Genomic DNA, 27,217 nt, shown 5'->3' with positions numbered 1-27,217 from the left:
GTGAATTAAACCTTGGCTAGCGCAGGGACCCAGGCATGGGCAGTGCCTGAGACTGCCTTCAGATTTGGTCTAGATTTCTGTATCTCCCGTTTGAGGCATTTTACTTCATTTGTCTATATTATATGTGATAGTATATATTTATTAGCATTTAAGCAAATGTAAAAACAATTGCTAAGTGTTAATATTGATTTTTGTGCCACCAGCCACATTTTTTTCCCTTTATGCAAGAATTCCTTTGGGAGAAAAACCTTCAAATTTTTGATTCTCTATAGTCTAAAAATCAAAATATTTTCCATGGTTCATACTTTCCTTCTGAGTGCTCATAGCTGTGTTAGCAACATTTACATCTGAAGGAAAATAGCATTCTCGAGATTGGCTAAAAAGATGCAGTAGTAAAATATTAGCAGCAGTGTGGGTGAAGTTGTTGAGATCATTCCACATTATAGGAATTGAGTACAAGTATGAGATAAAGCCTACTACTTATTATTTCTTTAATGGTGTTAAAGCCAAAAGATTGTCAAATACATTTAAGCCTTATACTTTTAAATTGTATTTGCCTTTAATGTACAATTGAAAGTTTTCATTTTGGCAGTTACTGATAATTTAAATAGTGAAAGTTGAGATGTTGCAGTAGTTTCTATTTTATGCGTAACATAGCTTATGCATAAACTTACTAGCTTAAAACAACATACATTTATTCTTTCACAGTTTCTGTGGGCCAGGAATCTGGGCACAGCTTAATGGGGTCCTTTGGTTCAGAGTCTCTCACAGGCTACCATTAAGGAGTTTGCCTGGTCTAGTGTTTCATCTGAACCTTGATCTGCCTCCAAGCTCACAAGTTTGTTAGCCCAGATTCCTCAAGTTTGTTAGCCCAGATTCCTGGCCCATAGAAACTGCAAGATACTGACCGTATGTATGAAGCATCAACTGATGGGCTTTCTTGTAGGTTGATTGGCCCCTTTTCTATGCGTCAGAGTGCAAGAGTGTGATTAGCCAGTTGCAGTCACAACAAAACTATAGGATGGAGAGAATAATAAGAGAGAAGAAACCTGGATCCTTAATGACCTAAAGATCTGACGACACCCTTCCCTCTAACCTAGCGTCACACCTATCAACTGCTTCATGAGAGAAAAATAGGCACTTATGTGGTTTGAACCTTTGCATTTTGGGGTCTTTTTATTACAGCAGCTTAGTCTGCTGACTACATCTAATCACTCATTAATGAAGTAGTTAATGAATGTCTGTTAGGTGCCAAGAACTCTGCTTACTTGTTAGAGAAACAAAAGGACATATGGGAAACTTGAAATTTTAAAATGGCAAAATAAAGCTGTTTTCGTCCTCTTCTCCTCTGGAAAATTACCATCCAAAGCAAAAAGGAGAGTAAGAAACAGAAACATGGTCTTTGAAATTAGAAAACTTCTGTTATTTGAACCACAATGTATAGAATATAAAAAGCAGGAGTTCCCGTCATGGTGCAGTGGTTAACGAATCTGACTAGGAACCATGAGGTTGCAGGTTCGATCCCTGGCCTCGCTCAGTGGGTTAAGGATCTGGCCTTGGCCGTGAGCTGTGGTGTACGTTGCAGACGCGCTCGGATCCCTCGTTGCTGTGGCTGTGGTGTAGGCCGGCAGCTACAGCTCCGATTAGACCCCTAGTCTGGGAACCTCCATATGCTACGAGAGCGGCCCCAGAAATGGCAGAAAGACAAAAAATAAAAAAAAAATAGAAATTAAAAAAATGAAAAGCATATAAAAGTCGTAACAAGAGGAAATTATACGACCTCAGTGTTTGTGAGGAGTACCTCAGCACGAAGCCATCATCCAGGGCCCCAAAGCACCAGAAGATCTCATGAATGAGGTCATCAGGTCCTATGGAAAGTGGAGGTATGGCATGGAACTGAATATAGAAATTGGTTAAATGTCTATATAAAATGCTCTCACTCTATTTCCTCTCCTACTCCTGGAAGAGACAGAAAGTATTTCATAGAGAAAAATGAACCAGAGAGGCTCCAGACTTGGGGATGCCCAGGCATAGTAGAAAGTGAGGTGAGACCCTGGGATAGAAACAGGGAGACCAAGTGAAAGCCTATTCCTCAATGGTGATATGATCCCCTTCCCCTATCCATTCCACCAACCAGGACCATATCCTCCAGACACGAAAGTAGAATCATCTTTCCTGAAGAAACCAAATGATCCCTGATAAAATTCTTTGAGTTACTGACATTTGGGAGATCTGAGATCTTCAGTGTAAGACTGGCTACTTGGCTAGCTAACCCACAAAAAAAGCCTACCAGTTGACAAGCTCTAGAACATCCGGTCCACTCTTAGTGCCTCATTCTTTATTCTTTTTTTTTTTTTTTTTTTTTTTTGGTCTTTTTAGGGCCACACCCACAGCATATGGAGGTTCCCAGGCTAGGGGTCCAGTTGGAGCTGCAGCCGCCGGCCTACACCACAGCCACAGCAACATGGGATCCAAGCCGTGTCTGCGACCTACACCACAGCTTACGGCAACGCCGGATCTTTAACCCACTGAACAAGGCTAGGGATCAAACCCACAACCTCGTAGTTCATAGTTGGATTCATTAACCACTGAGCCACGACGGGAACTCCAGTGCCTCATTCTTAAAAATGAGTTAAAAGTGAAATATCACCAGATATTTGAGAAAGGATTCCAATGTGAAAGAATAAGATCTTGGGGAAACAGACTGTACAGGAAAAGGGAAAAGAAAAGTTAAATTAATATCCTTTGAGGGAGTTCCTGTTGTGGCACAGTGGAAAATTAATCCGACTAGTATTCATGAGGATGTGGGTTCGATTCCTGGCCTTGCTTAGTGGGTTGGGGATCCCATGTTGCTGTGGCTGTGGTGTAGGCTGGGAGCTCTAGCTCCGATTCAACCCCTAGCTTGGGAACTTCCATATGCCACTAGTGCAGCCCTAAAAAGCAAAAAAAAAAAAAAAAAAAAAAAAAAAAAAAAAAAAATCCTTTGAGTGCTAAGAGATGGAATTGATTTCCTAAACCAAGAGTAGGATGCTATTTTTTATCAGAAAAATAAACTCTAAGAAATTAAAAATGTGATAGTAATATTTTCTATTTTAGTACAATATTTAGAAACTAAACTTGAGAAAACCTCCCTCAAGATAGAGCAAGACAAAGAAAAAGGAAAAAAAGCAATCTGGCACTTACCCAGTAGGAGTTCTAAAAGGAGATAGTGGAGAAAAAAATTAAGAAAGAATACCAGAGACACATGCACCTGCATGTTCATTGCAGCACTATTCACAATAGCCAGGACATGGAAACAACCCACATGTCCATCGACAAATGATCGGATTCAGAAGAGGTGGTATATATAAACAATGGAATACTACTCAGCCGTAAAAAAGAATGACATCATGCCATTTGCAGCAACATGGATGGAACTAGAGAATCTCATACTGAGTGAAATGAGCCGGAAAGACAAAGACAAATACCATATGATATCACTTATAACTAGAATCTAATATCCAGCACAAATGAACATCTCCTCAGAAAAGAAAATCATGGACTTGGAGAAAAGACTGGTGGCTGCCTGATGGGAGGGGGAGGGAGTGGGAGGGATCAGGAGCTTGGGTTTGTCAGACACAACTTAGAATAGATTTACAAGGAGATCCTGCTGAGTAGCATTGAGAACTTCATCTAGATACTCATGTTGCAACAGAACAAAAGGTGGGGGAAAAAATGTAGTTGTAATGTATACATGTAAGGATAACCTGACCCTCTTGCTGTACAGTGGGAAAATAAAAAAAAAAAAAAAAGAAGAAGAAAAAAAGAAGTTCTGTGATTGACCTGGGATTAAAAGCAAAAAGAAAAAGAAAGACTACCGTAAGATACATGTTTTTTTCCGCACATCTTAATATCTCTGAAATCAGAATGTTTGTTATAATTGAAGGTATGACGCATTTTAATTGGCAGCACTTTTTCTTTCATAATGGTACAGTGATCATTGTACTCTTAGATTATATAAATTACAAAAAAAAAATACAAAGTACCAAAAAAAAATTTTCCCCAACATCATGGCTATGAGTCTCCAGATTAAAAACAGCCTCCTGGAGTTCCCGTCATGGCTCAGTGGTTAACGAATCTGGCTAGGAACCATGAGGTTGCGGGTTTGATCCCTGCCCTTGCTCATTGGGTTAAGGATCCGGCGTTGCTGTGAGCCGTGGTGTGGGTCACAGATGTGGCTCGGATCCCGTGTTGCTGTGGCTCTGGCATAGGCCGGCGTCTACAGCTCTGATTGGATCCCTAGCCTGGAAACCTCCATATGCTGCGGGTGCAGATCTAGAAAAGGCAAAAAGACAAATAAATAAATAAAAATAAAAACAGTCTCCTGAAAGCCTATCAAAGAAAAAGAAAAACAACCCTACTCTCAAGAAATTTCATTATTATGAAATATCAAAACATTAGGGATAAAGCGAAGATCCTAAAATTTTTGCTGTGGGCTAGATATGTACTTTCAAAAGTCATTGTGTTGAAGCCTAATCCCCAGTGTGATGATGTTTAGAGGTGGGGCCTTTGAGAGGCGGTTAGGTCATAAAGGGCAGACCCCTCATGAATGGAATTAGTGCCCTTATAAAATAGACCCCAGAGAGCTCCTCTCTCACCCCTTCTGCTACATGAAGATACATCAAGATGGCCATCTATGAACCAGGAAACAGATCCTCACCAAACACTGAATCTGCTGGCAACTTAGACTGGGACTTCTCAGCCTCCAGAACTGTGAGAAATAAGTTTGTTTATTATAAGCCATTCAGTCTATGGTACTTTGTTATAACAGCCCAAACGGACTAAGACAAGCTTTTAGAGATTTTTTTTTTTTTTTTTTTTTGCCTTTTCTCTTTTTAGGGCCGCACCCGCTGCATATGAAGGTTCCCAGGCTAGGGGTCGAATTGGAGCTGTTGCTGCTGGCCTACGTCAGAGCCATAGCAATGCAGGATCCAAGCTGCCGCATCAGCCACCTACACCACAGCTCACGGCAACGCCGGATCCTTAACCCACTGAGCAAGGCCAGGGATCTAACCCGAAACCTCATGGTTCCTAGTTGGATTTGTTTCCGCTGCACCACGACAGGAACTCTTTTTTTTTTTTTTTTTTTGAGGTTTTATATATATATATATATATATATATACCATATAGAAAGCACTGGGTATAAGAATAATATCAGACATTTCAACATTGAAAGTTAAAAGTCAAGGAGTAATGCCTTTGATGCTTAGTGAAAATGATTTTCAACCAAGATATTTTAAGACATGTACCTCTTCTTAGGAAGTTGATGAAAAATGGGCTCTGCCAACACTAGATTATTATCTAAGGAAAAGAGACATGAGATTCAGGCAACTAATGATCCAGCATTTACAAGCACAGTGAAGAAAGTTCTTTCCCATTATGATGAATAAAGGATGCTCAGAAGACCGGTTCATTCAGTAGGCTTAGAGAATCCTCAGTCCATATTGAAGCAGACAGATGATTCCAGGAGGGCTGTCTCCAGGAAAAAAAAAAAAAAAAAGTTAGCAGTGATCAATTATCCAGTAGGTTTGAGTGTTGAAAATTCACTTGAGAGCCTGGGTGAGAAGAATTTGATTTAGGCATAAAGAAAAGAAAGCAAATTTTAAAACAACTATAAACTTAAAAAAGAAACATTATGGAGTTCCTGTCGTGGCGCAGTGGTTAACGAATCGGACTAGGAACCATGAGATTGCGGGTTCGGTCCCTGCCCTTGCTCAGTGGGTTAAGGATCCGGCGTTGCCGTGAGCTGTGGTGTAGGTTGCAGACGCGGCTCGGATCCCGCGTTGCTGTGGCTCTGGCGTAGGCCGGTGGCTACAGCTCCGATTCGACCCCTAGCCTGGGAACCTCCATGTGCCGCGGGAGCGGCCCAAGAAATAGCAACAACAACAACAACAACAAAAAAGACAAAAGACAAAAAAAAAAAAAAAAGAAAAGAAACATTATGCACAAGAAATGTAACTAGAGTATATTTCTTTAAGCAGTAAACAGTGAAATTCATATTTATGTATAATTGAATTCCTCACCAATTAACTTGCTCCAGCTCATGCCTTTTGTTCTCCATTTTCTGCTCAAGAGACTTAATTGTTTTTATCCTTTGTTGTGGTAGAGCTGGGAGAGAGACTGCCTTAATAGCAGAAGGTAGAGTGCTAAGATATCTGAAGCCAAGATATCTTCTTGGATGCCAGAATTTTCTATCCTTTCTCACCTGGCCAGAGGATGCCAGGCTCTTATGATCCATGCTGAAGAAATAGGGACTCTTGGCAGTTCAGGTCTCCATAATCATCCAAGAATCATTAAAGCATTTTTTGCTTAGTGAGGAAATAATTCTCTTAGTGGTCCTTATATTGCTGGGGAAAAGGTTCTTCTGAGGTTTGAGAATTAAAGAAGGTAAATAAGTACCTAGCACAAAGTAAGAGCCCAGTGAGTGTTAATTTTCCTGTCCTCTTCCTTCCAGAGGCTGATCCTGCTCTCTTAGACCATTCATCAGGGATAAAGTATACCTCTTAGGAATTAGGATGGTATCCAGTAATTTTGCAGCTAACAGTAGGCCTTGTCTCAGACAAAATTGTACAATTACTTGACTTTCTCTTAACTTGGTCCTTTCTGTTCCCCTTATTGTTTATTTCTAATGACCGTGCATACATTAATCGCTTATAGCATTAACTTTGTAAATATTATATTACTCCAGTCCTCAACATAGTATTTATTATCAACTCAGTCTTTATAGCTCTTGTATCAGAGTCACATGCATGATTGTGAAGAATTGGAGAAAGCTAGTTAAAAGCAGTAGAGGTAAAAATGGTTTAAAAAGAAAATGGAAATAGATTGTAAATGACCTTAGATGCCAAGTTAAAGAGCAGCACTCCTAGGAACAACATAGGCAGGAATACACTGTTATTGCCCCAGTCTTTTCAAATCCCCTTCAGGCATGATGGGCCTTTAGCACTACTTCCTTCTGACTTCTACACATGCTATAGCTACCATTCATATAATAACCCTAAAGCAGCAGTGGTGTGTATGAAGGCCTTCACGATATCCAGGGAATTTCATCAGGTCCCATTTGTCTGCTGGTTTCCATCATTTCCTTGAAGGTTCCCTCAGGCTACGGTAAAACTTGCATTTGAACATCCAAAATGATACGCATAGTCGTGAATCTAGCACACACTTGCACAACTCTTGCAGTTGTCATGAGTCAAAGACAAAATAAACTACAGAAACAGAAGCCCTGGCCGAGTATACAATAGAGACAGTGAAGAACCCACTCAACACAGAAAAGCACAATAGAGCCCTCATTGGCAGGGAACGTTTGTGGAGTGATACGATAACGACACTTACTGACTTACTGTGTAGACTATTGTCTGTTGTTCTAACTTTCATTGCCTGAGAGTATATTTTAGCATTTAGAACATGGGAAAATATGCTCTAGTAGATTTAAGCATATACCACTTAGGAAGTTGTATTTTCTGAGATAAATAGCATTATAATTAGTACTTCATGGTGCCATTAAATGGAGTATGTGTATAAAAGCCAAATTTCCAAGCATGTAAGGTTTCCTTTGCTATGTTTTTGGCTCTCTTTCAGGGCTATTTTTTTTTTTTTTCATTTCAAGTGTCCCATTCTCCCACCCTTAAGAGCTTTTTAAAAAATACAGCACCCCCCCCCCTCCAGAAGTTCCTTGGTAGCCTAGTGGTTAAGGATCCACTGTTGTCACTGCTGTGGTTTGGGTTACTGCTATGGCTCGGGTTTGATCCTTGGCCTGGGAATTTCTGCATGTTGCAGGTGCAGCAAAAAAACAAAAACAAAAACCCTCCTTTTTAAAAATCATGGCTTGGAGTTCCCTTGCGGCACAGTGGGCTGATGATCTGGCATTGTCACTGCAGTGGTTTTGGTCACTGCTGTGCCATGAGTTCACTCCCTAGCCTGGGAACTTTCACACTCCATAGATGTGCCCCCCCCACCAAAAAAAATCGCGGCTTGCCTAACTCCTCTGATCCCTCTAATCCACATTCACTTCTCCTCTGCTGTAGTCTACTCATCACAATATGTCTTCTTTTCAGTTTAAGTGATCTAAACCATAATTAAAATTCTTTTGATTAAGTTCTGTTCAAATATGAATGGTTTATTGAGTCAACCTGAAATATTGGTGTATTGAAAGTTGTAACCTCTGTACTTAATTTAACCATTTTAGATAAACATGACTAAAGAACTCCAGGCTAAGCAGGAAAAATCTGTGTGAATAGGGAGACCAGCAATACCCCCTAGGCTATATTGCTGCTTACCGCAAGATTTCAGCCTGGGACATTGGTAGTGCTGCCCCCTTGCCCTCTCTTTTTTATGGTCAGGGGAGATACTGTGAGTGGAAGGTAGTGTGCTTTCCATTGACGTAGAGCCTTAGAAGCAACCCCTCTCAGTGCTCTAGGAATTCACTACCATTTGATTCAAGTTGATGATCATGAAACTTATTTCCTATCTCTAAAATCTTAGAACCTTAGCACTTTAGGACATTATCTGCTGACGCATGTGTGCTACAGAATAATTCTCAAATACTTAAATGTAAATCCTTAGATATTAAACCCTTTAGTGTCTGAAAAATTGATTTATACCAAAAACAGTTGTATCCAGAGGAATTAGTTAAGAACAGGTTAATTTTAAGTTTTTATCATAGTAGTTCATTTTTCTCCAGTGGGATTCATCTGTCATGAAGTCATGAAGATGACTGCTAACTGGGTTTGACCAAGGTTCAGGTCTTGTCAGACAAATATAATGTATGGTGTAGAAAAAATGTTCAGGAACTCTGCCATGTACCCTCTACTGAGCTGTCTTCCTTCAGGGTCTCATCTAAGGGTTTAGTACCCTGGTTTCTGACCTAAATCAGCCACTGGCTCCTTCCCCAGATAGTATTGCCTGGCTATGCTCCCATCAGCCTCATAGCCATTCCCATTTCCAAACTGTGAACTTGCGTAGCAGATCCTTTAACTTCTCTCTATGTCTTACCCTCTTCATCTATAGTGTGGATAATAATTCTTACTGTGGTGAGAATTAACTCAAATAATTTCTTATAAAGCATGGGTCTTAGCATATAGTAGTATCTTAAATGATATTGTTAGAATTATACATTATATTGAAAGGAATTTATTGATAAATGAGAATTCATTTATAAATAAAGGAACAAAGGATTCAGTGAAGGAAACTAGAAAAAAACTACCAAGTAAACCTATAAAAAGCAAGAGAAAGGATTTAAATACAAATTCCAAAATCAGTGAATTCGAAAACAGGGAAAATAAAAACAAAAGCAAACACACAACATTAGAAAGGCAAAATAGGGTGTGCCCATAGATAGGAAGGAGATTAAAACATGGTATAACAACTGAAATATTTACAGGTGAAATGATATAATATCTGGGATTTGCTTCAAAATAATTATGAGAGTGGGGGAAATAAATATATGAAACAAGATTGGCCAAGAGTTGATAATTGTTGTAGATGAGTGCTGGGTTCATGAGGATTTGTTACACTATTCTGTCTACTTTTAGATATAATTGAAATTTGCCATAAATGTGATTTTAAAAACATGATAGTATATTAAGTATAACTCTATGCTAATATGAAAGCCTTGCTGAAAAAAGTGGTTTTCTAAGAAAACTTAAATGATACAGTTTAGGAAGGAATAGAAAACCTATGACTTTACCAATAGCAAGGGAAAAATTTAAGTTATTAAAGTATGCGTACTGCCACATGCCCTCACTACAGTGCAAGGCCCTAGTAGGAAATACTTTGAAACCTCAAGAAATAGATCATGCATATGGTCTTTAAAATATGTGAAAGCATAGAAGAAAATTGCATTGCCTTTAGTCAGTTTTGTAAAGTTAGCATAGCCTAGCCCTGAAAGTGAAAGTTAACACATAGAAGGAAAGTGTGCCAATTTCATTTGTGAATGCAGATGCAAAAATGCTTTTAAAAATTTACAAATCAAATGCAGACTTCTATTAAAACGATGGAATTTTCCCAGAAATACATATTAGGACATTTATTGATTTAAGTTATCCAATCGGTAGGTCAAAGGAGAAAGACTAAGTTTATTACATTAGTAGATAATAAAAAGACATTTTATAAAATTAAATATCCCTCTTTTAGTAGAGGAAGTAGTCTGACATTAACATGATTAAAATAAGTTCAAAACCAAACACTGACATTATATTTAAATGATTTACTGAGTCTTTTCTCAAGATCACGGTAGCTCTATGCTCCATATGAGAAATTTGGGATTTATTCTGGGATGGGAAGCAATTAAAGAGTATGAGGTAGGGTACGACCTGGTCCGATTAATGTTTTAAAGTTATTCTGGCTGCCGTGAAGAGAAAGGACTATACAGGAAAAATTTAGAAGGGGGAAAACCAGTTAGATGGCACTATATGATAATGGTTTGTACTGAGAGTGGTAGAAGAAATAGAAATAGATAGGTTTGAGGTTTATTTCAGAGACAAGTGGAATTTGTTGATGGATTAAATAGGAAGAGAAGGAAATTAGATAATGAAGATAAGAGAAAGGAAAAAGGAAAAAGACTTACAGGTTTTGAGGACTGGTATTAATTCTGCTGCCTAAAATGAGGAAAGTTGGCTTCCCATTTGAAATCAAATCCAAACTTCTTGATAGTCTGTGAGGCACTACTTAATATGGCTTGACACTTAAGGAATTCTCTTTTAAATATTGAGATAAGGGAGTTCTCTTCATGGTGCAGCAGAAACCATTCCGACTAGGCACCTTTAGGTTGCAGGGTTCCATCCCTGGCCTCACTCAGTGGGGTTAAGGATGCAGCATTGCTGTGAGCTGTGGTGTAGCTTGCAGACACGGCTCGGATCTGGCATTGCTGTGGCTCTGGCATAGGCTGGCAGCAACAGCTCCTATTAGACCCCTAGCCTGGGAACCTCCGTATGCCATGGGTACAGCCCTAAAAAGACCAAAAAAAATTGAGATAGGAAAGAAACCAGATTATCAAATAGGCAGCTACTTCATGTTATCCTGATAGCTTTAGAAATTGGGCCTCGGAGTTCCCATCATGGCTCAATGGTAATGAATCCGACTAGTATCCATGAGGATGCAGGTTTGAGCCCTGGTCTCACTCAGTGGGTTAAGGATCTGGCATTGCTGTGGCTGTGGCGTAGGCCCCAGCCTTCAGCTCTAATTTGACCCCTACCTTGGGAACCTCCATATGCCACAGGTGCAGCCCTAAAAAGCAAAAAAAAAAAAAAAAAAGAAGAAGAAATTGGGTTTCATAAAGTGTTTCTTTTTTTCATACTATCCTAGTTCAAGCATATCTTCAACATGAATTTTATCATTCTTTTTTGAGATGAATGTTCTCCTTATAGAAATGTTCACTATGAATTCATTTGTGTTTTTTACATGTTAGTGTACACTAAATTGTCTTTTAAAATGTTTTCCAGTTATTTTGATTGATATTAGCATGACATCTTTAATTTGTGTAGGGTAAGGGACTGTGTACTTCTGAACAATCTTTCCATTTAGTGATCAAGATATGAAAGCTGATCTCTAAAAATACTCAATATGTGCTCGATATGTGTCCTAATTGTTCCCGGTATCATCCTTGGTGTTCACCACATTCTAGCCACCAAGGTCTTTCCTTTGTGTTTTGAATTCATTAAGCTGATTCCTAATCTCAGGGTTTTGCATTTTTGCATTCTATTTGAGGGCTCAAGACCATGAGTCAACAAACTTTGTATATAAAAGGGCTGGGCAGTAAATATTGTAGGCTTTGTGACCAGTGAGTTTACTGTAGCAGCTACTCAAGTCAGCAGTAGCCACAGTAGAGTAAAACCAGCAGGAGCTCTTACGTAAATAGAGATGAACAAGGACCAGATTTAGCCCATGACTGGCCCTGTCTGGCAGTAGTTTGCTCCTGCCTGAGGTCTTGGTGTTGTTCCCTCATTATTATTTAGGTTCTTCTTGGAGGACAACTTGGCAAATAAGTGAGGATCAAGAAACTTTAAAATGCTTGCATACTCTACTTCTAGAAATACAGTGCCATTTTTAGAAAGTATTTCTAGTGCATTGTGAATGTGCACAAAGAATGGGGACATCCCAACAATATAGAAGATCAAATACCCACCAAGAGGGGATTTGTATAGTAGCATCCTCTGCAATCATCAGTAGTGTATAGAAGATGACCTTAATGATAGAGAACAAAGGTCAGAAAACTATACCCAAGGCCTATACCCTATTTTTGTAAATGAAGTTTAATTGGAACACAACTTTACCCATTCCCCTTCCTGCTGTAATGGCAGTACTGAAAGAGACCAATAAGGCCTGCAAAGCCAAAAACATTTACTGTCTGGCCTTTTACAGAAAAAAAAAGTGATATATGTGTAGTATGGTCCAACTGTGTACATGTACATATACAGAAAAAGACTGGAAAGAGCCAAAATAGTGAATTTTTCCCCTGTTTTCCCCCCTTCTTTTTGTTTATTAAGTTTTCTATACTGGACATGGATAATTTTTATAGTAAGTGTTGTTTATTTATTTATTTATTTTGCTTTTTAGGGCCGCATTTATGGTAGTTCCCAGGCTAGGGGTCCACTTGGAGCTACAGCTGCCAGCTACGCCACAGCCACAGCAACATGAGATCCAAGCCACGTCTGTGACCCTGTATCACAGCTCATGGCCATGCCAGATCCCATTGCCCCTTCTGAGCAAGGCCAGGGATTAAACCCACATCCTCATGAATACTCGTCGGATTCGTTTCCGCTGCGCCACGACGGGAACTGATAAAACCAGTAAGATGAAAAAATGAAAAACTAGCTGGAAATTTAATAAGATAAATTTAAAGATAGTTAAAAGAGGAGGAAAATTATCAACAATACTATCTAGTTATTGATACTTAATTGGTTAGCCATTATTTGAGTTCTTCCTGTGTACTGTTTGCTTTGAGGATACAAATATAAGTATGGTGCCTGTTCTGGAGATTAATCTGGTAGAGGCAATGGGATGTGCTTAAACACTATTAAATGGCATAAGCAATGTACTGGAGGGCCTTAAGAGCTTTCATTCTGGTTAGGAGATAGCTACACAATCAAGTAAAACAATTGCTCAGTGATGAGTGTGTAACACGATTATAAGGGATTGTAATCATGTGAGCTAGTCTTGAAACTCTATGGTACCTTTTGATGTAAAGGATTTTTTGAAATTTATAATCAAATGTACATCAGTATTTTCCTCTATGGCTTCTGCATTTTCTGAACAGGTAGCCACATGTCCTAACATCTCCCTCAGATGTCATGTCACATTTATTCTTTTTTTTAATTTTATTGGAGTGTAATTCACTTACAGTGTTTTACTTTCAGGTGTATAGCCAAGTGAATTGGTATTTTATATGTGTGTGTGTGTGTGTATATATGAAATTTGTTAAGTATATATATCAGAACCTACTGAACTATACAGTAAATTCTTGTTAATCATCTATTTTGTACAATAGTGTGTGTATGTTATTCCCATCCTCACAATTCCTCCCTCCCCCTCATGGTTTCCCCTTTGGTAACAATAAGATCGCTTATGAAATCTGTGAATTTGTTTCTGACTTATAAGTAAGTTCCTTTGTATCAGTTTTTTTTAAGGCATTCTTTTTTAATTTTTTTTATTGCTCAATATAATACATTTATAGTTGTACAATGATCGTCACAGCATTTCCATCCCAAACCCCCAGCACATCCCCCCACCCTGTATCAGTTTTTATTAGACTTCACATATTAGTGATCTCATATGATATTTGTCTTTGACCTCACTCTATGATAATCTCTAGGTCCACCCATGTTGCTGCAAATGGCATTATTTCATTCTTTTTTACGTCTGAGTAATATTCCATTATATATACATGGGTTTCTTTTAAACAATTTTATGATTAGTTTTAATTATACTTAAATATATGTATATCATGTAGCATATACCACATCTTTATCCACTCCTCCGTTGATAGACATTTAGGTTGCTTCCATGTCTTGGCTGTTGTAAATAGCACTGCAGTGAACATTGGAGTGCATGTATCTTTTCAAATTATGGTTTTCTCTGGATATATGTGCAGAGTGCAGTTGCTGGATCATATGGTAGTTCTATATTTAGTTTTCGTTTTGTTTTTTGGTGGTTTTTGTTTTTTTTTTTTTTTTTTTTTTTGTCTTTTTGCCATTTCTTCGGCCGCTCTCGCAGCATATGGAGGTTCCCAGGCTAGGGGTCGAATCGGAGCTATAGCCACCGGCCTACGCCAGAGCCACAGCAACTCGGGATCTGAGCCGCATCTGCAACCTACACCACAGCTCACAGCAAAGCCAGAACCTTAACCCACTCAGTGAGGTCAGGGATCGAACCTGCAACCTCATGGTTCCTAGTCAGATTCGTTAACCACTGTGCCATGATGGGAACTCCAGTTCTATATTTAGTTTTTAAAGGAACCTTTATACTGTCCTCCATAGTGGTTGCACCAATTTACATTCCCACCACTAGCTTAGGAGGGTTCCCTTTTCTCTACATCCTCTCTAGCATTTATTGTTTGTAGACTTTTTGATGATGGCCATTCTGACTGGTGTGAGGTAATACCTCATTTTAGTTTTGATTTGCATTTCTCTAATAATTAGTGATGTCAAGCATATTTTCATATGTTTTTGGCCATCTGTATGTCTTTGGAGAAATGTCTATTTAGATTTTCTGCCCATTTTTTGATTGGATTGTATGTTTTTTTGATATAAAGCCACGTGAGATGTTGGTACATTTTTGAGATTAATCTGTAGTTGGTTGCTCTGTTTGCAAAGGATTTCTCCCATTCTATGAGTTGTCTTTTAAAAAAAAATGGTTTCCTTTGCTGGGCAAAAGCTTTTAAGTTTAATTAGGTCCTATTGGTTTATTTTTGTTTTTATTTTCATTATTCTAGGAGGCGGATCAAACAAGATATCGCTGTGATTTATGTCAAAGAGTGTTCTCCTATGTTTTCCTCTAAGAGTTTTAGAGTATCAGGCCTTGTGGTCCTTGATCCATTTTGAGTTTATTTTTGTGAATGTTGTTAGGGAATGTTCTGATTTCATTCTTTTACATGTAGCTGTCCAGTTTTCCCAGCACCACTTATTGAAGAGACTGTCTTTTCTTCATTGTATATTCTTGCCTCCTTTGTCATAGATTAGTTGACCATAAGTGCTTGGGTTTATTTCTGGGCTTTCTAGCCTGTTCTGCTGGTCTATATTTCTGTTTTTGTGCCAGTACCATATTGTTTTGATGACTGTAGCTTTGTAGTATAAAGTCAGGAAGCCTGATTCCTCCAGCTCCATTTTTTTTTCCTCAAGATTGCTTTGGCTATCTGGGGTCTTTTGTGTTTCCATACAAATTTTAATATCTTTTGTTCTAGCTGTGTGAAAAATATCATTGGTAACTTGATAGGGATTGCATTGAATCTGTAGATTGCCTTGAGTAGTATAGTCATTGTGAGAATATTGATTCTTCCAATCCAAGAGCATGATATATCTTTCCACCTGTTTGCGTCATCTTTGATTTCTTTCACCAGCATCTTATAATTTTCAGAGTATGAGTCTTTTGTCTCTTTATATGGGTTTATTCCTAGGTATTTTATTCTTTTTGATGCAGTGGTAAATCAGATTGTTTCCCTAATTTCTCTTTCTGATCTTTCATTGTCAATGTATAGGAATGCAAGGGATTTCTTTGTATTAATTTTGTATTCTGCAGCTTTACCCAATTCATTGATGAGCTCTAACAGTTTTCAGATAACATCTTTAGGACTTTGATGTTGTCTTCAAACAGTGACACATTTACTTCTTCTTTTCCAGTTTGGATTCCTTTTTTTTTGCTTCTCTGATTGCCAACAGTAGGACTTCGAAAACTATGTTGATAAGAGTGGTGTGAGTGGACATCCTTGTCTTCTTCCTAATCCTAGTGGAAATGCTTTCAGCTTTCACATTTATTCTTTTCTGTCACTCTGCTTATCTTTTATACAGCAGTACCATGCTATTTTAATTAAGGTATTTCAAATCAGGGAGACTTAGTTTTGATATCTGAAATATTGCTTCATTTTTTTGGTGGTAATATTAAAAAGAACAATGTGGATTGCTAACTTGAGCATCACTTAGTCATTAAACCCAATTTAGACTCATCCTTTAAATTCAAAAAAGGTTATTTGGTTGCTCCTGTTCTTAAGTATTACTTGAGTAAAGTTGATGATGGCTCTGTACAGAGACACCCCTGTTTTTTTTTGTACACCTTAATTGGTTCAGCAGTAACCATGATGTTTGCCTCTTCTTGACATTCTTAAGAAGCACCTCATGTTCAGATGGCAGTTCTGTGTTGGGTGATTGCCCTAGGCTTGCTGCCCTTTTGCAGTCTTATAAGGAGCCTTAAGTAATTCCTTTTGGGAGATGAGCGGGTTCATGTGGCAATGGAAAACTTCCTTAATGCTTTCCTTGCTGAAAAATTTAGGCACACTTTTTTTTTTGCTTTTTGGGGCCGGCACCCATGGCATATGGAGGTTCCCAGGCTAGGGGTCAAATCGGAACTGTAGCTGCCGGTCTACACCACAGCCACAGCAATGCAGAATCCTAGCTGCGTCTGACCTACACTATAGCTCATGGCAATGCCAGATCCTTAACCCACTGAGCAAGGCCAGGGATCGAACCCACGTCCTCATAGATACTAGTCAGGTTTGTTACCACTGAGCCATGATGGGCACACTGACTCTCTTAAACTATGAGCCATGGTGGAACTCCCTAGGCACACACTTTTAATCAAGAAATATGCACAGTTTCCTGAGCAGAATTGAAAGTTTTATCTGGGATATTTATTTGAGTCCTGGTTGATTCTGATGTACTTGGTTACATAGAATAATTTTTTAAATTGAGCAGTTTTTTTTACTCTTCAACTTACATTAGGTCATTTATAGAACACTGTCATAAAAATTTGATCTAGCAGTAACATTTATAGAACATTGCCATAAAAATTTGATCTAACAGGAAGAGCCCTGACCTTTCACATGGTGCTTGTAGCACCTAATGGGCCCTCTAATGTTTGTTCATTACAGGACAGCAGCACTGAGCTCCCATGATAGATAGCTCTATTACCAGATATGTGCCTACCTTGACCATAGTCCTTTAAGCCTGGAGCATGCTTGGTGATTTCAAGAGATTCTTCAGGTTTTGCAAATTCAGTGATTTTATTGAATTCATATAGGCTATGTAGCTTCACGTTTGAGGTTTTTATTGGTTCTGCATAGATTAAGTGTACATTAGGTATTTTCCCATAGCGCTTCATGCTTCTGTCCTTTGGTTTTGTTTAAATGCTATGAGGTCAGTGATCATGTTCTGAATATTGGCATGCTTTAAAAAATAGCTTCCAAAACAAAAATATCTTAAAAGAACTTGTGAAAGCTATTAGAGGATGAAATGGAGTAAGGGATTGTCTGGTAGGTTGACCCGCTCCTTCTTTTACAGGTTGACTTCATCAGTAAATGTTCCTTCTGCTCACTAATAACTGAGGGAGTGGACTTTTTTTTAAATGTAGATTTTATCAGCTAGGAATGTGAGTTTTAGCTATGAATCTTGATGTTTTTATCCTGGTTGATAATTGATGTTTATAACCAGTGTGAATTTAAATTTAATTTACTTTCATTTAATACGGGAAGAATTTGTCCTTACATCAGACTCAAAAAGGTTTTTGCATATGGGTCATTTTCTTCTCATAGTTAGAAAACTCTTCCTCGTTGACAGGGAACACCCATGACATGTCTATATATAGACATAACCTTAAAATAGTCTTGAAACTATCCTTTGGAGTGTGTATAAACATTACAAAGGGTAAAATTTCACATGTGTATCCATGACTTTTATTATTTTAATAGTGCTAACTAGTTTCAGTTGCTTTTAAAGTGTCATATAGTTAAGAAAAACCGGCATTTCTCAGGATTCTGAAATAAAATTATGTTCATTTCACTAGTCGTGAAAATTGTCTGGATTTCTGGGAAGCAGGAGTAAAGAACATTTCAACAGGATTTTGCTATCAGCAAATCTGTTTTGGTTTCCTGTTCTGGCCTCCCTACCTATCAGCTACATTAGTGCCCTCGTCATTACGTTTCTCCTTTCTTTTACCACAGGAAAATTGTCAGGCCTCTTTTTCTAGCATTCAGGACCCGCCTGACAGGAAATTTTCTAATCACCGGAACAGCTGGTAGGGAAAAACTTTGCAGGGGCTTGGCCTTCCCTTTCTAACTTAAGTTTTACCGTCAAATTCTTTTATCACCGTCATGGTTTCGTAGCCATGTTTAAATTTTTGTCTTTTCGTGTTCGCTCTATACAGGTAAGCTTTGTTCAACTTAAAGATTAAAATATTTTGGTTGGAGCTAGGTATAATTGTACTAATTAAATAATTTCATTTTATACATTCTTTTAGCTTTTCAGAATTCAAAACCAGTTCTTATGGAATATTTAAAGGGCAGTGTTTGTTTACTATATGTATATTATACATCTCAACTCTGTATATTTTATAAACCTATTTTTACATTAGCTTCTTAGTGCTAAAGTAATTTTTATCTTTCTAATGTTTGTAATTTTGTATAATAAAACAGATGGGTGTAACTCAGCGTGAACAAAATTGCTAACTTACTAATATTTAGAGGATTGCTGTGTAATAATAATGTAAGCAGTATTTTGGGGAATATATTATTTTAAACAGTCAAGAACTTAAAATCAGATTTTTGTTGAAATTGGTTCTTTTAAAAATTTGAAGGTTTTAATCAGTTATATTTAACTTCAAGCAAGTTAATATTAAAGTAGGTATAGTTTTCAAAGCATTACTTTGTTAAAATGTGCTTACTGAACGATAATTTACATTGTGTTTAATCTAAAAATCTTGCCAAAATCAACTGTTATTCTTTAAAGAGATTTAAAGTTGTCGATCATGATTCCCAGTTGGGAAAAAACTGTGTTCTTTGCAGCAGTTGTTGAGAATGTTAGCCTGGAGAACTGGCAATGCTGTTTTATCAAATGTGGATTTAAGAAGCTGGCTTAGCTAGCATACTCTCTTAAAGAATTTGGTTGAATGAAAAATGCTGGGCATATTTATCATCCATTAGCAATCACGTAAATTGGATTTGGTCAAATTGTAGTCTAGAATAAATTAAAATGTGGTTTCTCACTACAGCTCGAACAACCAGTTTAATTATGTGTCACAGTCAAATAATTTTTATGCATCTTGATCATCTAAAAAAACTAACATATCTTTTTTAAAATTTAAAAAAAACTGTACATTATGGAACTGTAGATATCTATATAGAGAGCAGTGCTTTATTTAATTTTGGATTATATTTTAGAGGTAAATACAGTGTACCCTTTTTCTTCGTTAGGTCTTTTTTAACAATAGAGCAAAAAATGGTTAACATATCCATGATTGGAAAATACTTATTTATTGGCTTTTGCTAAGGAATACTTAAACATTTTATTTCAAGCTTCAACAATATTTTCTGACATTCAAAACAATTTAAAAAATACCAATGCCTTAAGAACACACTTCCTGACTCAAGGGAGGGGAGGAAAAAGGAAATTATGTATACAAGGCAGGGCATAGTGCCAACAGTTGAATCATTCTTTAAAATCAGTTAATGTCACCCAGTTTGTTTTCTAGATGTTTTCATGTTACAATATTGGGTTTTATATAACTCAAGTAGGTAACATCGATTTCAGTTCCTTTCCTTTCACCCTTTCTAGAAGCATTTTAAGAACAAAATTTTATTTTTTTCCCTTTCAACTTAAGAAGGAAATGTTTAGTTTTTTCCCATTAAAAGGGTGAACCTCAGAAACCATTTAAGAGGGAAACTACGTACTTTTTGCTGGTCCTGGGAAACAAACAAGGTGGCTTTCTCTGACTATGGGAACACCAAAAGATCGACTTGTCCATGAATTTTCTTCTTCCATTTTTCTCTGATGTCTAAAATTATACTCTTTACAAATTCCTAAAATTATAGATTTTAAAAACTGAGCTGAATTGGTTTTACCTATCAGGGTCATATCTCAAGAGGTATTTATCCAATAGTAATCTTTGAAAGCCTAGGTAAGTTGCTGGTAGGTGGATACTCTTCTGTATCTTAGTGTTGCTAATACCTAGCACAGTATCTGGCCCATAATCCAAATTGCCTTCTGACAAGAAAGGAAAGAACCTTTGTCACAGATCAGAAACACTTCCATCAGGGTCAGGCAATCGAGGATGCAAAAGCACAAAGAGCCACCCAAGTTTTAGTCCCCTGTTGAACCTTTTCTTTTCTTCCTTTCCATCCTACACTCTAATCCAAACACTTATCTCCATGTGTGCTCCACACTGGGCTTTGCAGTGGTTTGTCCATTTCCCTGGGGTATTTTTTCCCCAGATGGTTGACTCCCTCACTTCTTTTGGGAAATAGTACCTTTTCAGTAAAGCCTACCCTGATGCTTTTATTTAAAATCCTAAGCTCTCCTTTCCATCCATGCACTTCTGATCTCTCCTATCCAAATTAGTATCTTTTTTTCCCATGGTATTTATCATATTCTAACATGAACTTTCTTCTTCTTCTTCTCATTATTATTATTATTGTATCTCTCCCAAAACAGCAGAGATTTTGGCCTTTTCATTTATTGTGTATCTCAGACAACTAGAAGAGTGCTTGGCATGTATTAGGTGTTCAATAAATGAATGTTTAAATGAATGAACAAATGAATTCCCATTCATACCTTGAGAGTGTTGAACACCTGGGCTGGAGTGGCAAATGTCTGAAAGTACTGGGAGTGTAGATGAATGATACAGGGTTGTGATGTGGACCAGCTGCCAGCCTCACAGTTTTGCTTACAAGTAGTTCTTGTCAAATAAATGTAGACTTTGTAAAAATAAAATTTTGGATTTTACTATAATTTTTTAAAATCCACAACATAAGTTTTTAGTGATAATGAATAGGCAGGAATCCATCTATCATTTAAAGTACACTTATGCTGGAAAATGTAACAGTGTGAGCCTCACAGACTAATTATAATGGATATAACTTATATCTCTGCTCTACTTCATTGATAAAATTCTCTTTCCTTAAAACTATAGCTGCTTCACTCTGTACTCATAGGCAAAAACACAATTTGACAAACTATCGAACTATAGTTCTCTGTTTTCATATGACAGATTTATTTCAGTAACAGATGATTTAGGGACTTAAGATAGGTTTGTCACATGCAAATATCAGTCTGTCCTTAGTAATCAGTGTCTTCGGAAATTTGATATTCCTCTCTGCATCCATCTCATTGAATTCTAGGTATGAGCTAGACGATCCCAGTGAAAAGTAGATAGAAAATGTTTTGCTGGTATGATTAGTAAAAATTTAAACTTAGAAGTAACAGAAAAATTTGTTGGGGATAGAACAGTAGCTTTTATCTTTTCTCTCCACTCCCAAGAACATTTTTTTTGCATCCCAACTTAGAAAAAGATTTTTTTTTTTCTTTTTTGCCTTTTCTGTGGCCATTCCCACGGCATATGGAGGTTCCCAGGCTAGGGGTCTAATAGGAGCTGTAGCCGCCAGCCTACACCAGAGCCACAGCAACGTGGGATCCGAGCTGTGTCTGCAATCTACACCACAGCTCACGGCAAGGCTGGATCCTTAACCCCACTGAGGGAGGCCAGGGGTCAAACCTGCAAACTCATGATTCCTAGTTGGATTTGTTAACCACTGTGCCACGACCGGAACTCCTAGAAAAATATTTTTAAAATTCTGGTTAATATCTTCAAAGAGATTTGAAATGATTGCATCCATTTTGAGGTATGGGAAGATGGTAAGGGAATGAGGGAAGGTGCTGTTTAAAAAAAGAAACATTGAGAAAAGAAGCACTTGAAATTTTGTTTTAAAGTAAGATTTGTCAGAACAAAAAATTTAGTATTGGGGAGGAAAATAAGGATGTCTCTCAGAAAAGAGACAGAAAATGGAAAAAAGGATAAGAATTCAATTCCAGGAGTTTCTGTTGTGGCTCAGCAGTTAATGAACCCGACTAGCATCCATGAGGATGCAGGTTTGATCCCTGGCCTCGCTCATTGGGTTAAGGATTCGTCGTTGCCGTGAACTGTGGTGTAGGTCACAGGTGCATTCGGATCCTGTGTTGCTGTGGCTGTGGTGTAGGCCAGCAGCTACAGTTCCAATTCGGCCCCTAGTCTGGGAACTTCCATGTGCCGCCGGTGGGGCCCTGAGAAAGACAAAAAGAAAGAAAGAAAAAAAAAAACGAATTCAATTATGGACGTACAATATCCAACTAACAGAGTTGTTGCAAAAAGAGAAACCCTGAAGTGTGGATGGGAGGAAATTATCAAAGAAATGTTAAAATACTCCCAGAGGTAAAGAATTTGTCTTAAGATTATAAAGGTTCACCAAGCATCTAGCATTCTGAAGAAAAGGAGACCCATATTTATCTTAGTGTAGAATTTCAAAAGTACAAGGACAGAGAAAAATCCTAAAAAAGATGCCATGAACAAAAACCAGGTCACATACCAAAAAAGTTTGTATCAGACTAGCATCATCCAGTTCATCAGCAGCACTGACTGCTAGAAGGCAGTGGACGAATGGCGCCAACATTCTTGGGCAAGATTGTTTTTATTGTAGAATTTGGTAGCATGCCAAACTATACAAATGTGAAGACAAAATAGAGACATTTTCAGATGTGTGAGATCCAGAAAGTTTTCTTCCACATCACTTTTCTTAGGAAGTTACAGGGAGTAATCTAAGAAAGAGAGATAATGTAGGAAACTGAAAATAAGGGATTCAACCAGGAAAGCACTGAAGATGTATCCCAAGGTAATAGCTGTGCAGCAAAGACTAAAGAACAACCAGTCCTGATGGGGGGTAAGAGAGGGTTCTCAGAAGAATGGAAAATATAGTTAAAAGCTAAGATGTAAAGTCCCCTTTAGCAAAAAATAAAATAAAGAAATAAAAAATAAAGTCCCCTTGGATTGTCCCAGAAGTCAGTTACGGGCCACTATGAAAGGATATTTAATATACTTCCTAGCCTGTGTTTGAACAATAGGTTGCCATGAAAACGTGGCTGCTTATACAGACTTTCAGATTTTAGGATCAGGTTGTGGAGAGAGCACAAATGATTTGATTGTGGTTACAGGAGAGAATGTTAATTTTCTTAATAGCCTTAATATTAATAAAAATGTAAAAATACAGCAAGTTCCAGGTGGGGGAAGTTTGAGGGAAAGAATGTAATGGGCACCTTTACCCTCCTTTTACAAAGTAAGGGCTTAGAATTCTGTCTAAAACTGATAGAAAAAATAAAGTTTATATGAAAGTAATATAATTATCGAACAGTGAGGAAGAAGATGACTTCTAAGAAATTATCAAAGTAGCTATAGAGAGACTTAAATTTTTTTAGAACTTAGATATGGGGGTGAGAAGAGACTTGCTTTTCCACATAAGCTATTTTGCCACTATTTGATTTGTTTGTTACCCATGTGCATGTATTACTTTGATTTTAAAAACAATACATTTAGGGAACAGGAAATAACCCAAGTTGACAAAAGGTAAGGGAATATTGGGAAATAATACTGGAAAAGCAGGTTGATTCCATATTGTAGAGGGCCTCCAGTGCCAGGGTAAAGCACTGCATTTAATTTAGGGAAATTTAGAGGAGTTTTTGAGCAGTCTGGTCATATAACTGAAGTTACCTACTTTCAGATAATGAATTTATCAGGAGGATGAATTGGAGTGGCAGTAGAGGAAAGGGACATTATGAGTGACCAAGCTAGTTTCAGTTTTCTACAGGAAAGGTAGTGAAGGATTGTACCTGGATGATACTATTAGAAATAGAAAGAACGAAAGGTATTCGCAGTATGATGTTTGATATATAGTGGATATTTTAATGGGTCTATCATACGAAGGATCAAAGAGAGACTTTTTTTTTTAGTAATTTTTACCATGAAAGGAAAGAGATGGTAGTTATTAAAGATGAAATCTTTCTTGAACAGTAACTGCTTTTTATTTTGATTCATGGCCTAATTGTAGCTCACGCTGTAAGGGTAAGGCTTGCTCCTGTGTACCTGCAACAAAATGCAAAATGGTTATAATTCAGTAATCCTTCCCTCCCTGTGTTGCATCTTTATTTGTGACAGACAGTTGTGGTAGGTGTTTGCTGTGAAATATAACATGAAAAAATGTTGCAGCCTAATAAATCACATCCCACTTAACCCAAGAAAGAAAAGTAGAAAAACATATAGCATATTACAGTGTATAGTTCTTCACAACGTCATGATATAAAGGCAATAGATTTCAGTTAGGCTATTAAACAGTAGTTCCCACAGGAGGCTCACTGACACATGCTAGAATCCAACCAGTGAACTTGGCATCATGAGTTCAAGTCTGTAATCCACTAGTCTTCAGATTTTGATGAGACAGCACTTTAGGGTGTAGAAAAGAAAGAGAACTTCTTTATAGTTTCACATCCATGTATAATATAGATAATAATACAGAAAGTATATGTATATAATTACAAGCCAATGAGTATACAAATACTGGGTATATGCTCATGTTTTTCACTAATAAGGGTGTGCTACCAAAAGTTCAGAGACCATTTCTGTAATCAGTTTAGTGAACTGACCCAAGAGATGTAGAACATTTACTAAGACCAGGGAAGTCTCTATGTTCCTGTGATTGATCTTGGGTGGAGAACCACCAAGAGCCCTGTGACAGTCTCAGCATGGTATAATGCTAAGATCCTTGTTTTGGAAGTTGTTAGAAAACCTGGAATTGAGTCCTAAGTCTGCCAGTTACTAGCTTGTGATCTTTACTTGATCTCTTTAAACTTAAGACTCTAGTGTTTTCAAAGCATTTTACCTTTAAATGATCTGTCAGATTTCTAACAGTGAATGGAAGAATTACCATAGAGAATTCTGAAATCTTTTTGCTTGCTCTGGGGTGTACTCTACTCCCTGTTACCATCAGCCCTCTCTAATACTGATATGTAGTCGAAGATTTGTCATGAAGCATAAATATAAGATAAAAGGTGAAAAAGCACGTAACCCAGGCTTCATCTATGTTACGTGCTTAATAAAGACTTGCTGGATTTTAATCTAAATCTTTCTTACTTACACCCACATATACATTGTTCTTTGACAGTTTCCATGGTTTTTTTTTTTTTCAAGATTTTGATAATTTGCATTCTTTTGTTCCTGATGTTCCCAGGGACAGCTGTCACTCTCAAACTCTTGTACATTGATCTCATTTGGAGAGGAGAGATGCCCAGAAAGGAGTCAGCTAATGTTTGATTCTACCCTAATGCCTGCTGCACAGGATCAGTATTAAGGGATTGTTTTATTATTGTTGCCAAAGTTCCAAGAAAGTCCAGAATGATTATTAAGCTGCCTCACTAGTAGAACATTCTACAAACTACAGCTTCTGTCTTACAGAGTAAAATCATGGACCTGGATTTCTTTTTTTGTCCTCTTAGAAGAGCTTTTTTCCCTTTTACTGCTTATTTTCAAAAGCTACCACATTAGGATAGCCAGGAATATATTTTTGAGAAATCTTTGTAATTACCTATATCGCCAGCCTTCTTTGAGCGTGCAAGAGAATGTTATTTGAGTTCAAACATTTATATGGAATACAATGGTAATAAAAATAATGAATTACTTATGTTTGTGTAACACATTTAGATCCTACTAATAGTATATATACACTAGAAAAATATTATATGCAAAAAAAGATAGTCTTTCACAAGCTTATGTTTCTTGTTGAGTTTTGTTTTATTGTTGTAGTTTTGGGCTGATTTATAATATGTGTCTTGATTAAATAAGGTGTACTTGATCTGTTGACTCAGGGTAAATAAGTAATTGAAATTCTGTATATACTTACATATATTTTCAGCTTTTCTCATCAGACACTTCTCATATATAGTAAAGTACCCACCATCTTTAAGTATCCTTCTCTTAACCCCAAGACTTCCTACCGTTGCATCATACTGAACAGTTTTTTTTCTATCTAATCCTCCATCCAAGTGTTAAATCTTTTTTGATTTTGTGTTTTAGAGTTATCCCTTTCTCCCCTCTCAGATCTCAGGTAGTCCTTGAAACAGAAAGTAACTTTGATATTTCAAACACAATGAACTTCAGCCTGCCAGTTCAAATGGCCTTGCTGAGGGTAGAAAATACATGGTTACCCTGGAATATTTTTCAGCCCCTCTCCCCAATAACCAGGATTTTTTGAGACCAGCATTGGTTCTACCTGATACAACCACATGTAAGAGCACAAGAGATTACTCTGATCTGTTTTCAGACTTCTTTACACACTCTGCCCTCACCCAGCTAAACCACTTACTCTGATTATCTCCAATAGGAAGAGTGAAGACGTGAAAATACTCAGTAGTAATGTTATGTAGAGGTTCAGCTGGCCAGTGTCCTTGACTGTTATTAATATTCTGTCTCTGACACTTAAAAAGTATATTTGCTTGGTATATGTTCTCTTTTTACTTGGCACGCCAGTAAAGTTGATTTGTGTGTATTAATTTGAGGATTTCTAATATGATAAACTAAATTTGTATTGCAAATTTATTATTGCCAGAGGAAGTAGCTCTAACTCTGTTTTATCCCCTTAAATTTGCATCAACAGGAAGAAGGCAGTATCAAAGAAATTGCAATCACACATCATGTAAAGGAAGGACATGAAAAGGCGGATCCTTCCCAATTTGAACTTTTAAAAGTATTAGGGCAGGGATCATTTGGAAAGGTAAGTAATGAATGTGTGCTTTTTTAAAAGTTGTTTTTTCTGTAATTCATATATATTTGATACAAATGGGGAACGGAAATATTTTTTGAAATACTACTGATCTCCCTACAAAGCAGCATTTTCTGTGTTTTTACATTTCTCACTGTCAGTAATTGTGAGAAAATGAATAAAGTTGTTCAAAAGTACATTGCAAACTTTTGTAAATTGGCAGTTTTCACCTCATGTTAGTTTTATCTTCAAGACTATATGATCTCCCTAATTGCACTTCCTGAATGATTAAAAATCACAAAATGTTTCCTTGATACACTGGCCTCTTTCTGAGTCTTTGTGTAGAATTAGAAGGTGATCTTGCAATGCCAGTGCATCTCAATCCTCCAGAGAATCCCTAATACCAGCAGAAAGTGAATGGGTACT

General features: G+C 37.4%; 1 protein-coding gene across 11 annotated transcripts in view; it reads left to right on the top strand.

Moving 5' to 3' along the window:
- The window catches only part of RPS6KA3 (ribosomal protein S6 kinase A3), a 124,459-nt gene that overhangs the window by 36,933 nt on the left and 60,309 nt on the right, over nt 1-27,217 (top strand). For 10 of the 11 annotated variants that reach the window (XM_085008746.1, XM_085008745.1, XM_085008742.1 and 7 more), the window contains one exon: nt 26,687-26,803. In XM_085008746.1, the coding sequence (XP_084864872.1) occupies nt 26,687-26,803 (117 nt within the window). Of the gene's footprint in view, nt 1-18,302; nt 18,388-26,686; nt 26,804-27,217 lie in introns of those variants that run through there. The other variant, XM_013985980.3, reaches the window with a different exon arrangement.

The sequence above is a fragment of the Sus scrofa genome, chromosome X (genome assembly GCF_054392235.1).
Source record: "Sus scrofa isolate SSC_HxYL_T2T_F1_AM1 chromosome X, Sscrofa_HxYL_maternal_Yorkshire_Landrace_v2.0, whole genome shotgun sequence".
Lineage (NCBI taxonomy): Eukaryota > Metazoa > Chordata > Mammalia > Artiodactyla > Suidae > Sus > Sus scrofa.
This window is presented reverse-complemented; position numbering and strand designations above follow the sequence as displayed.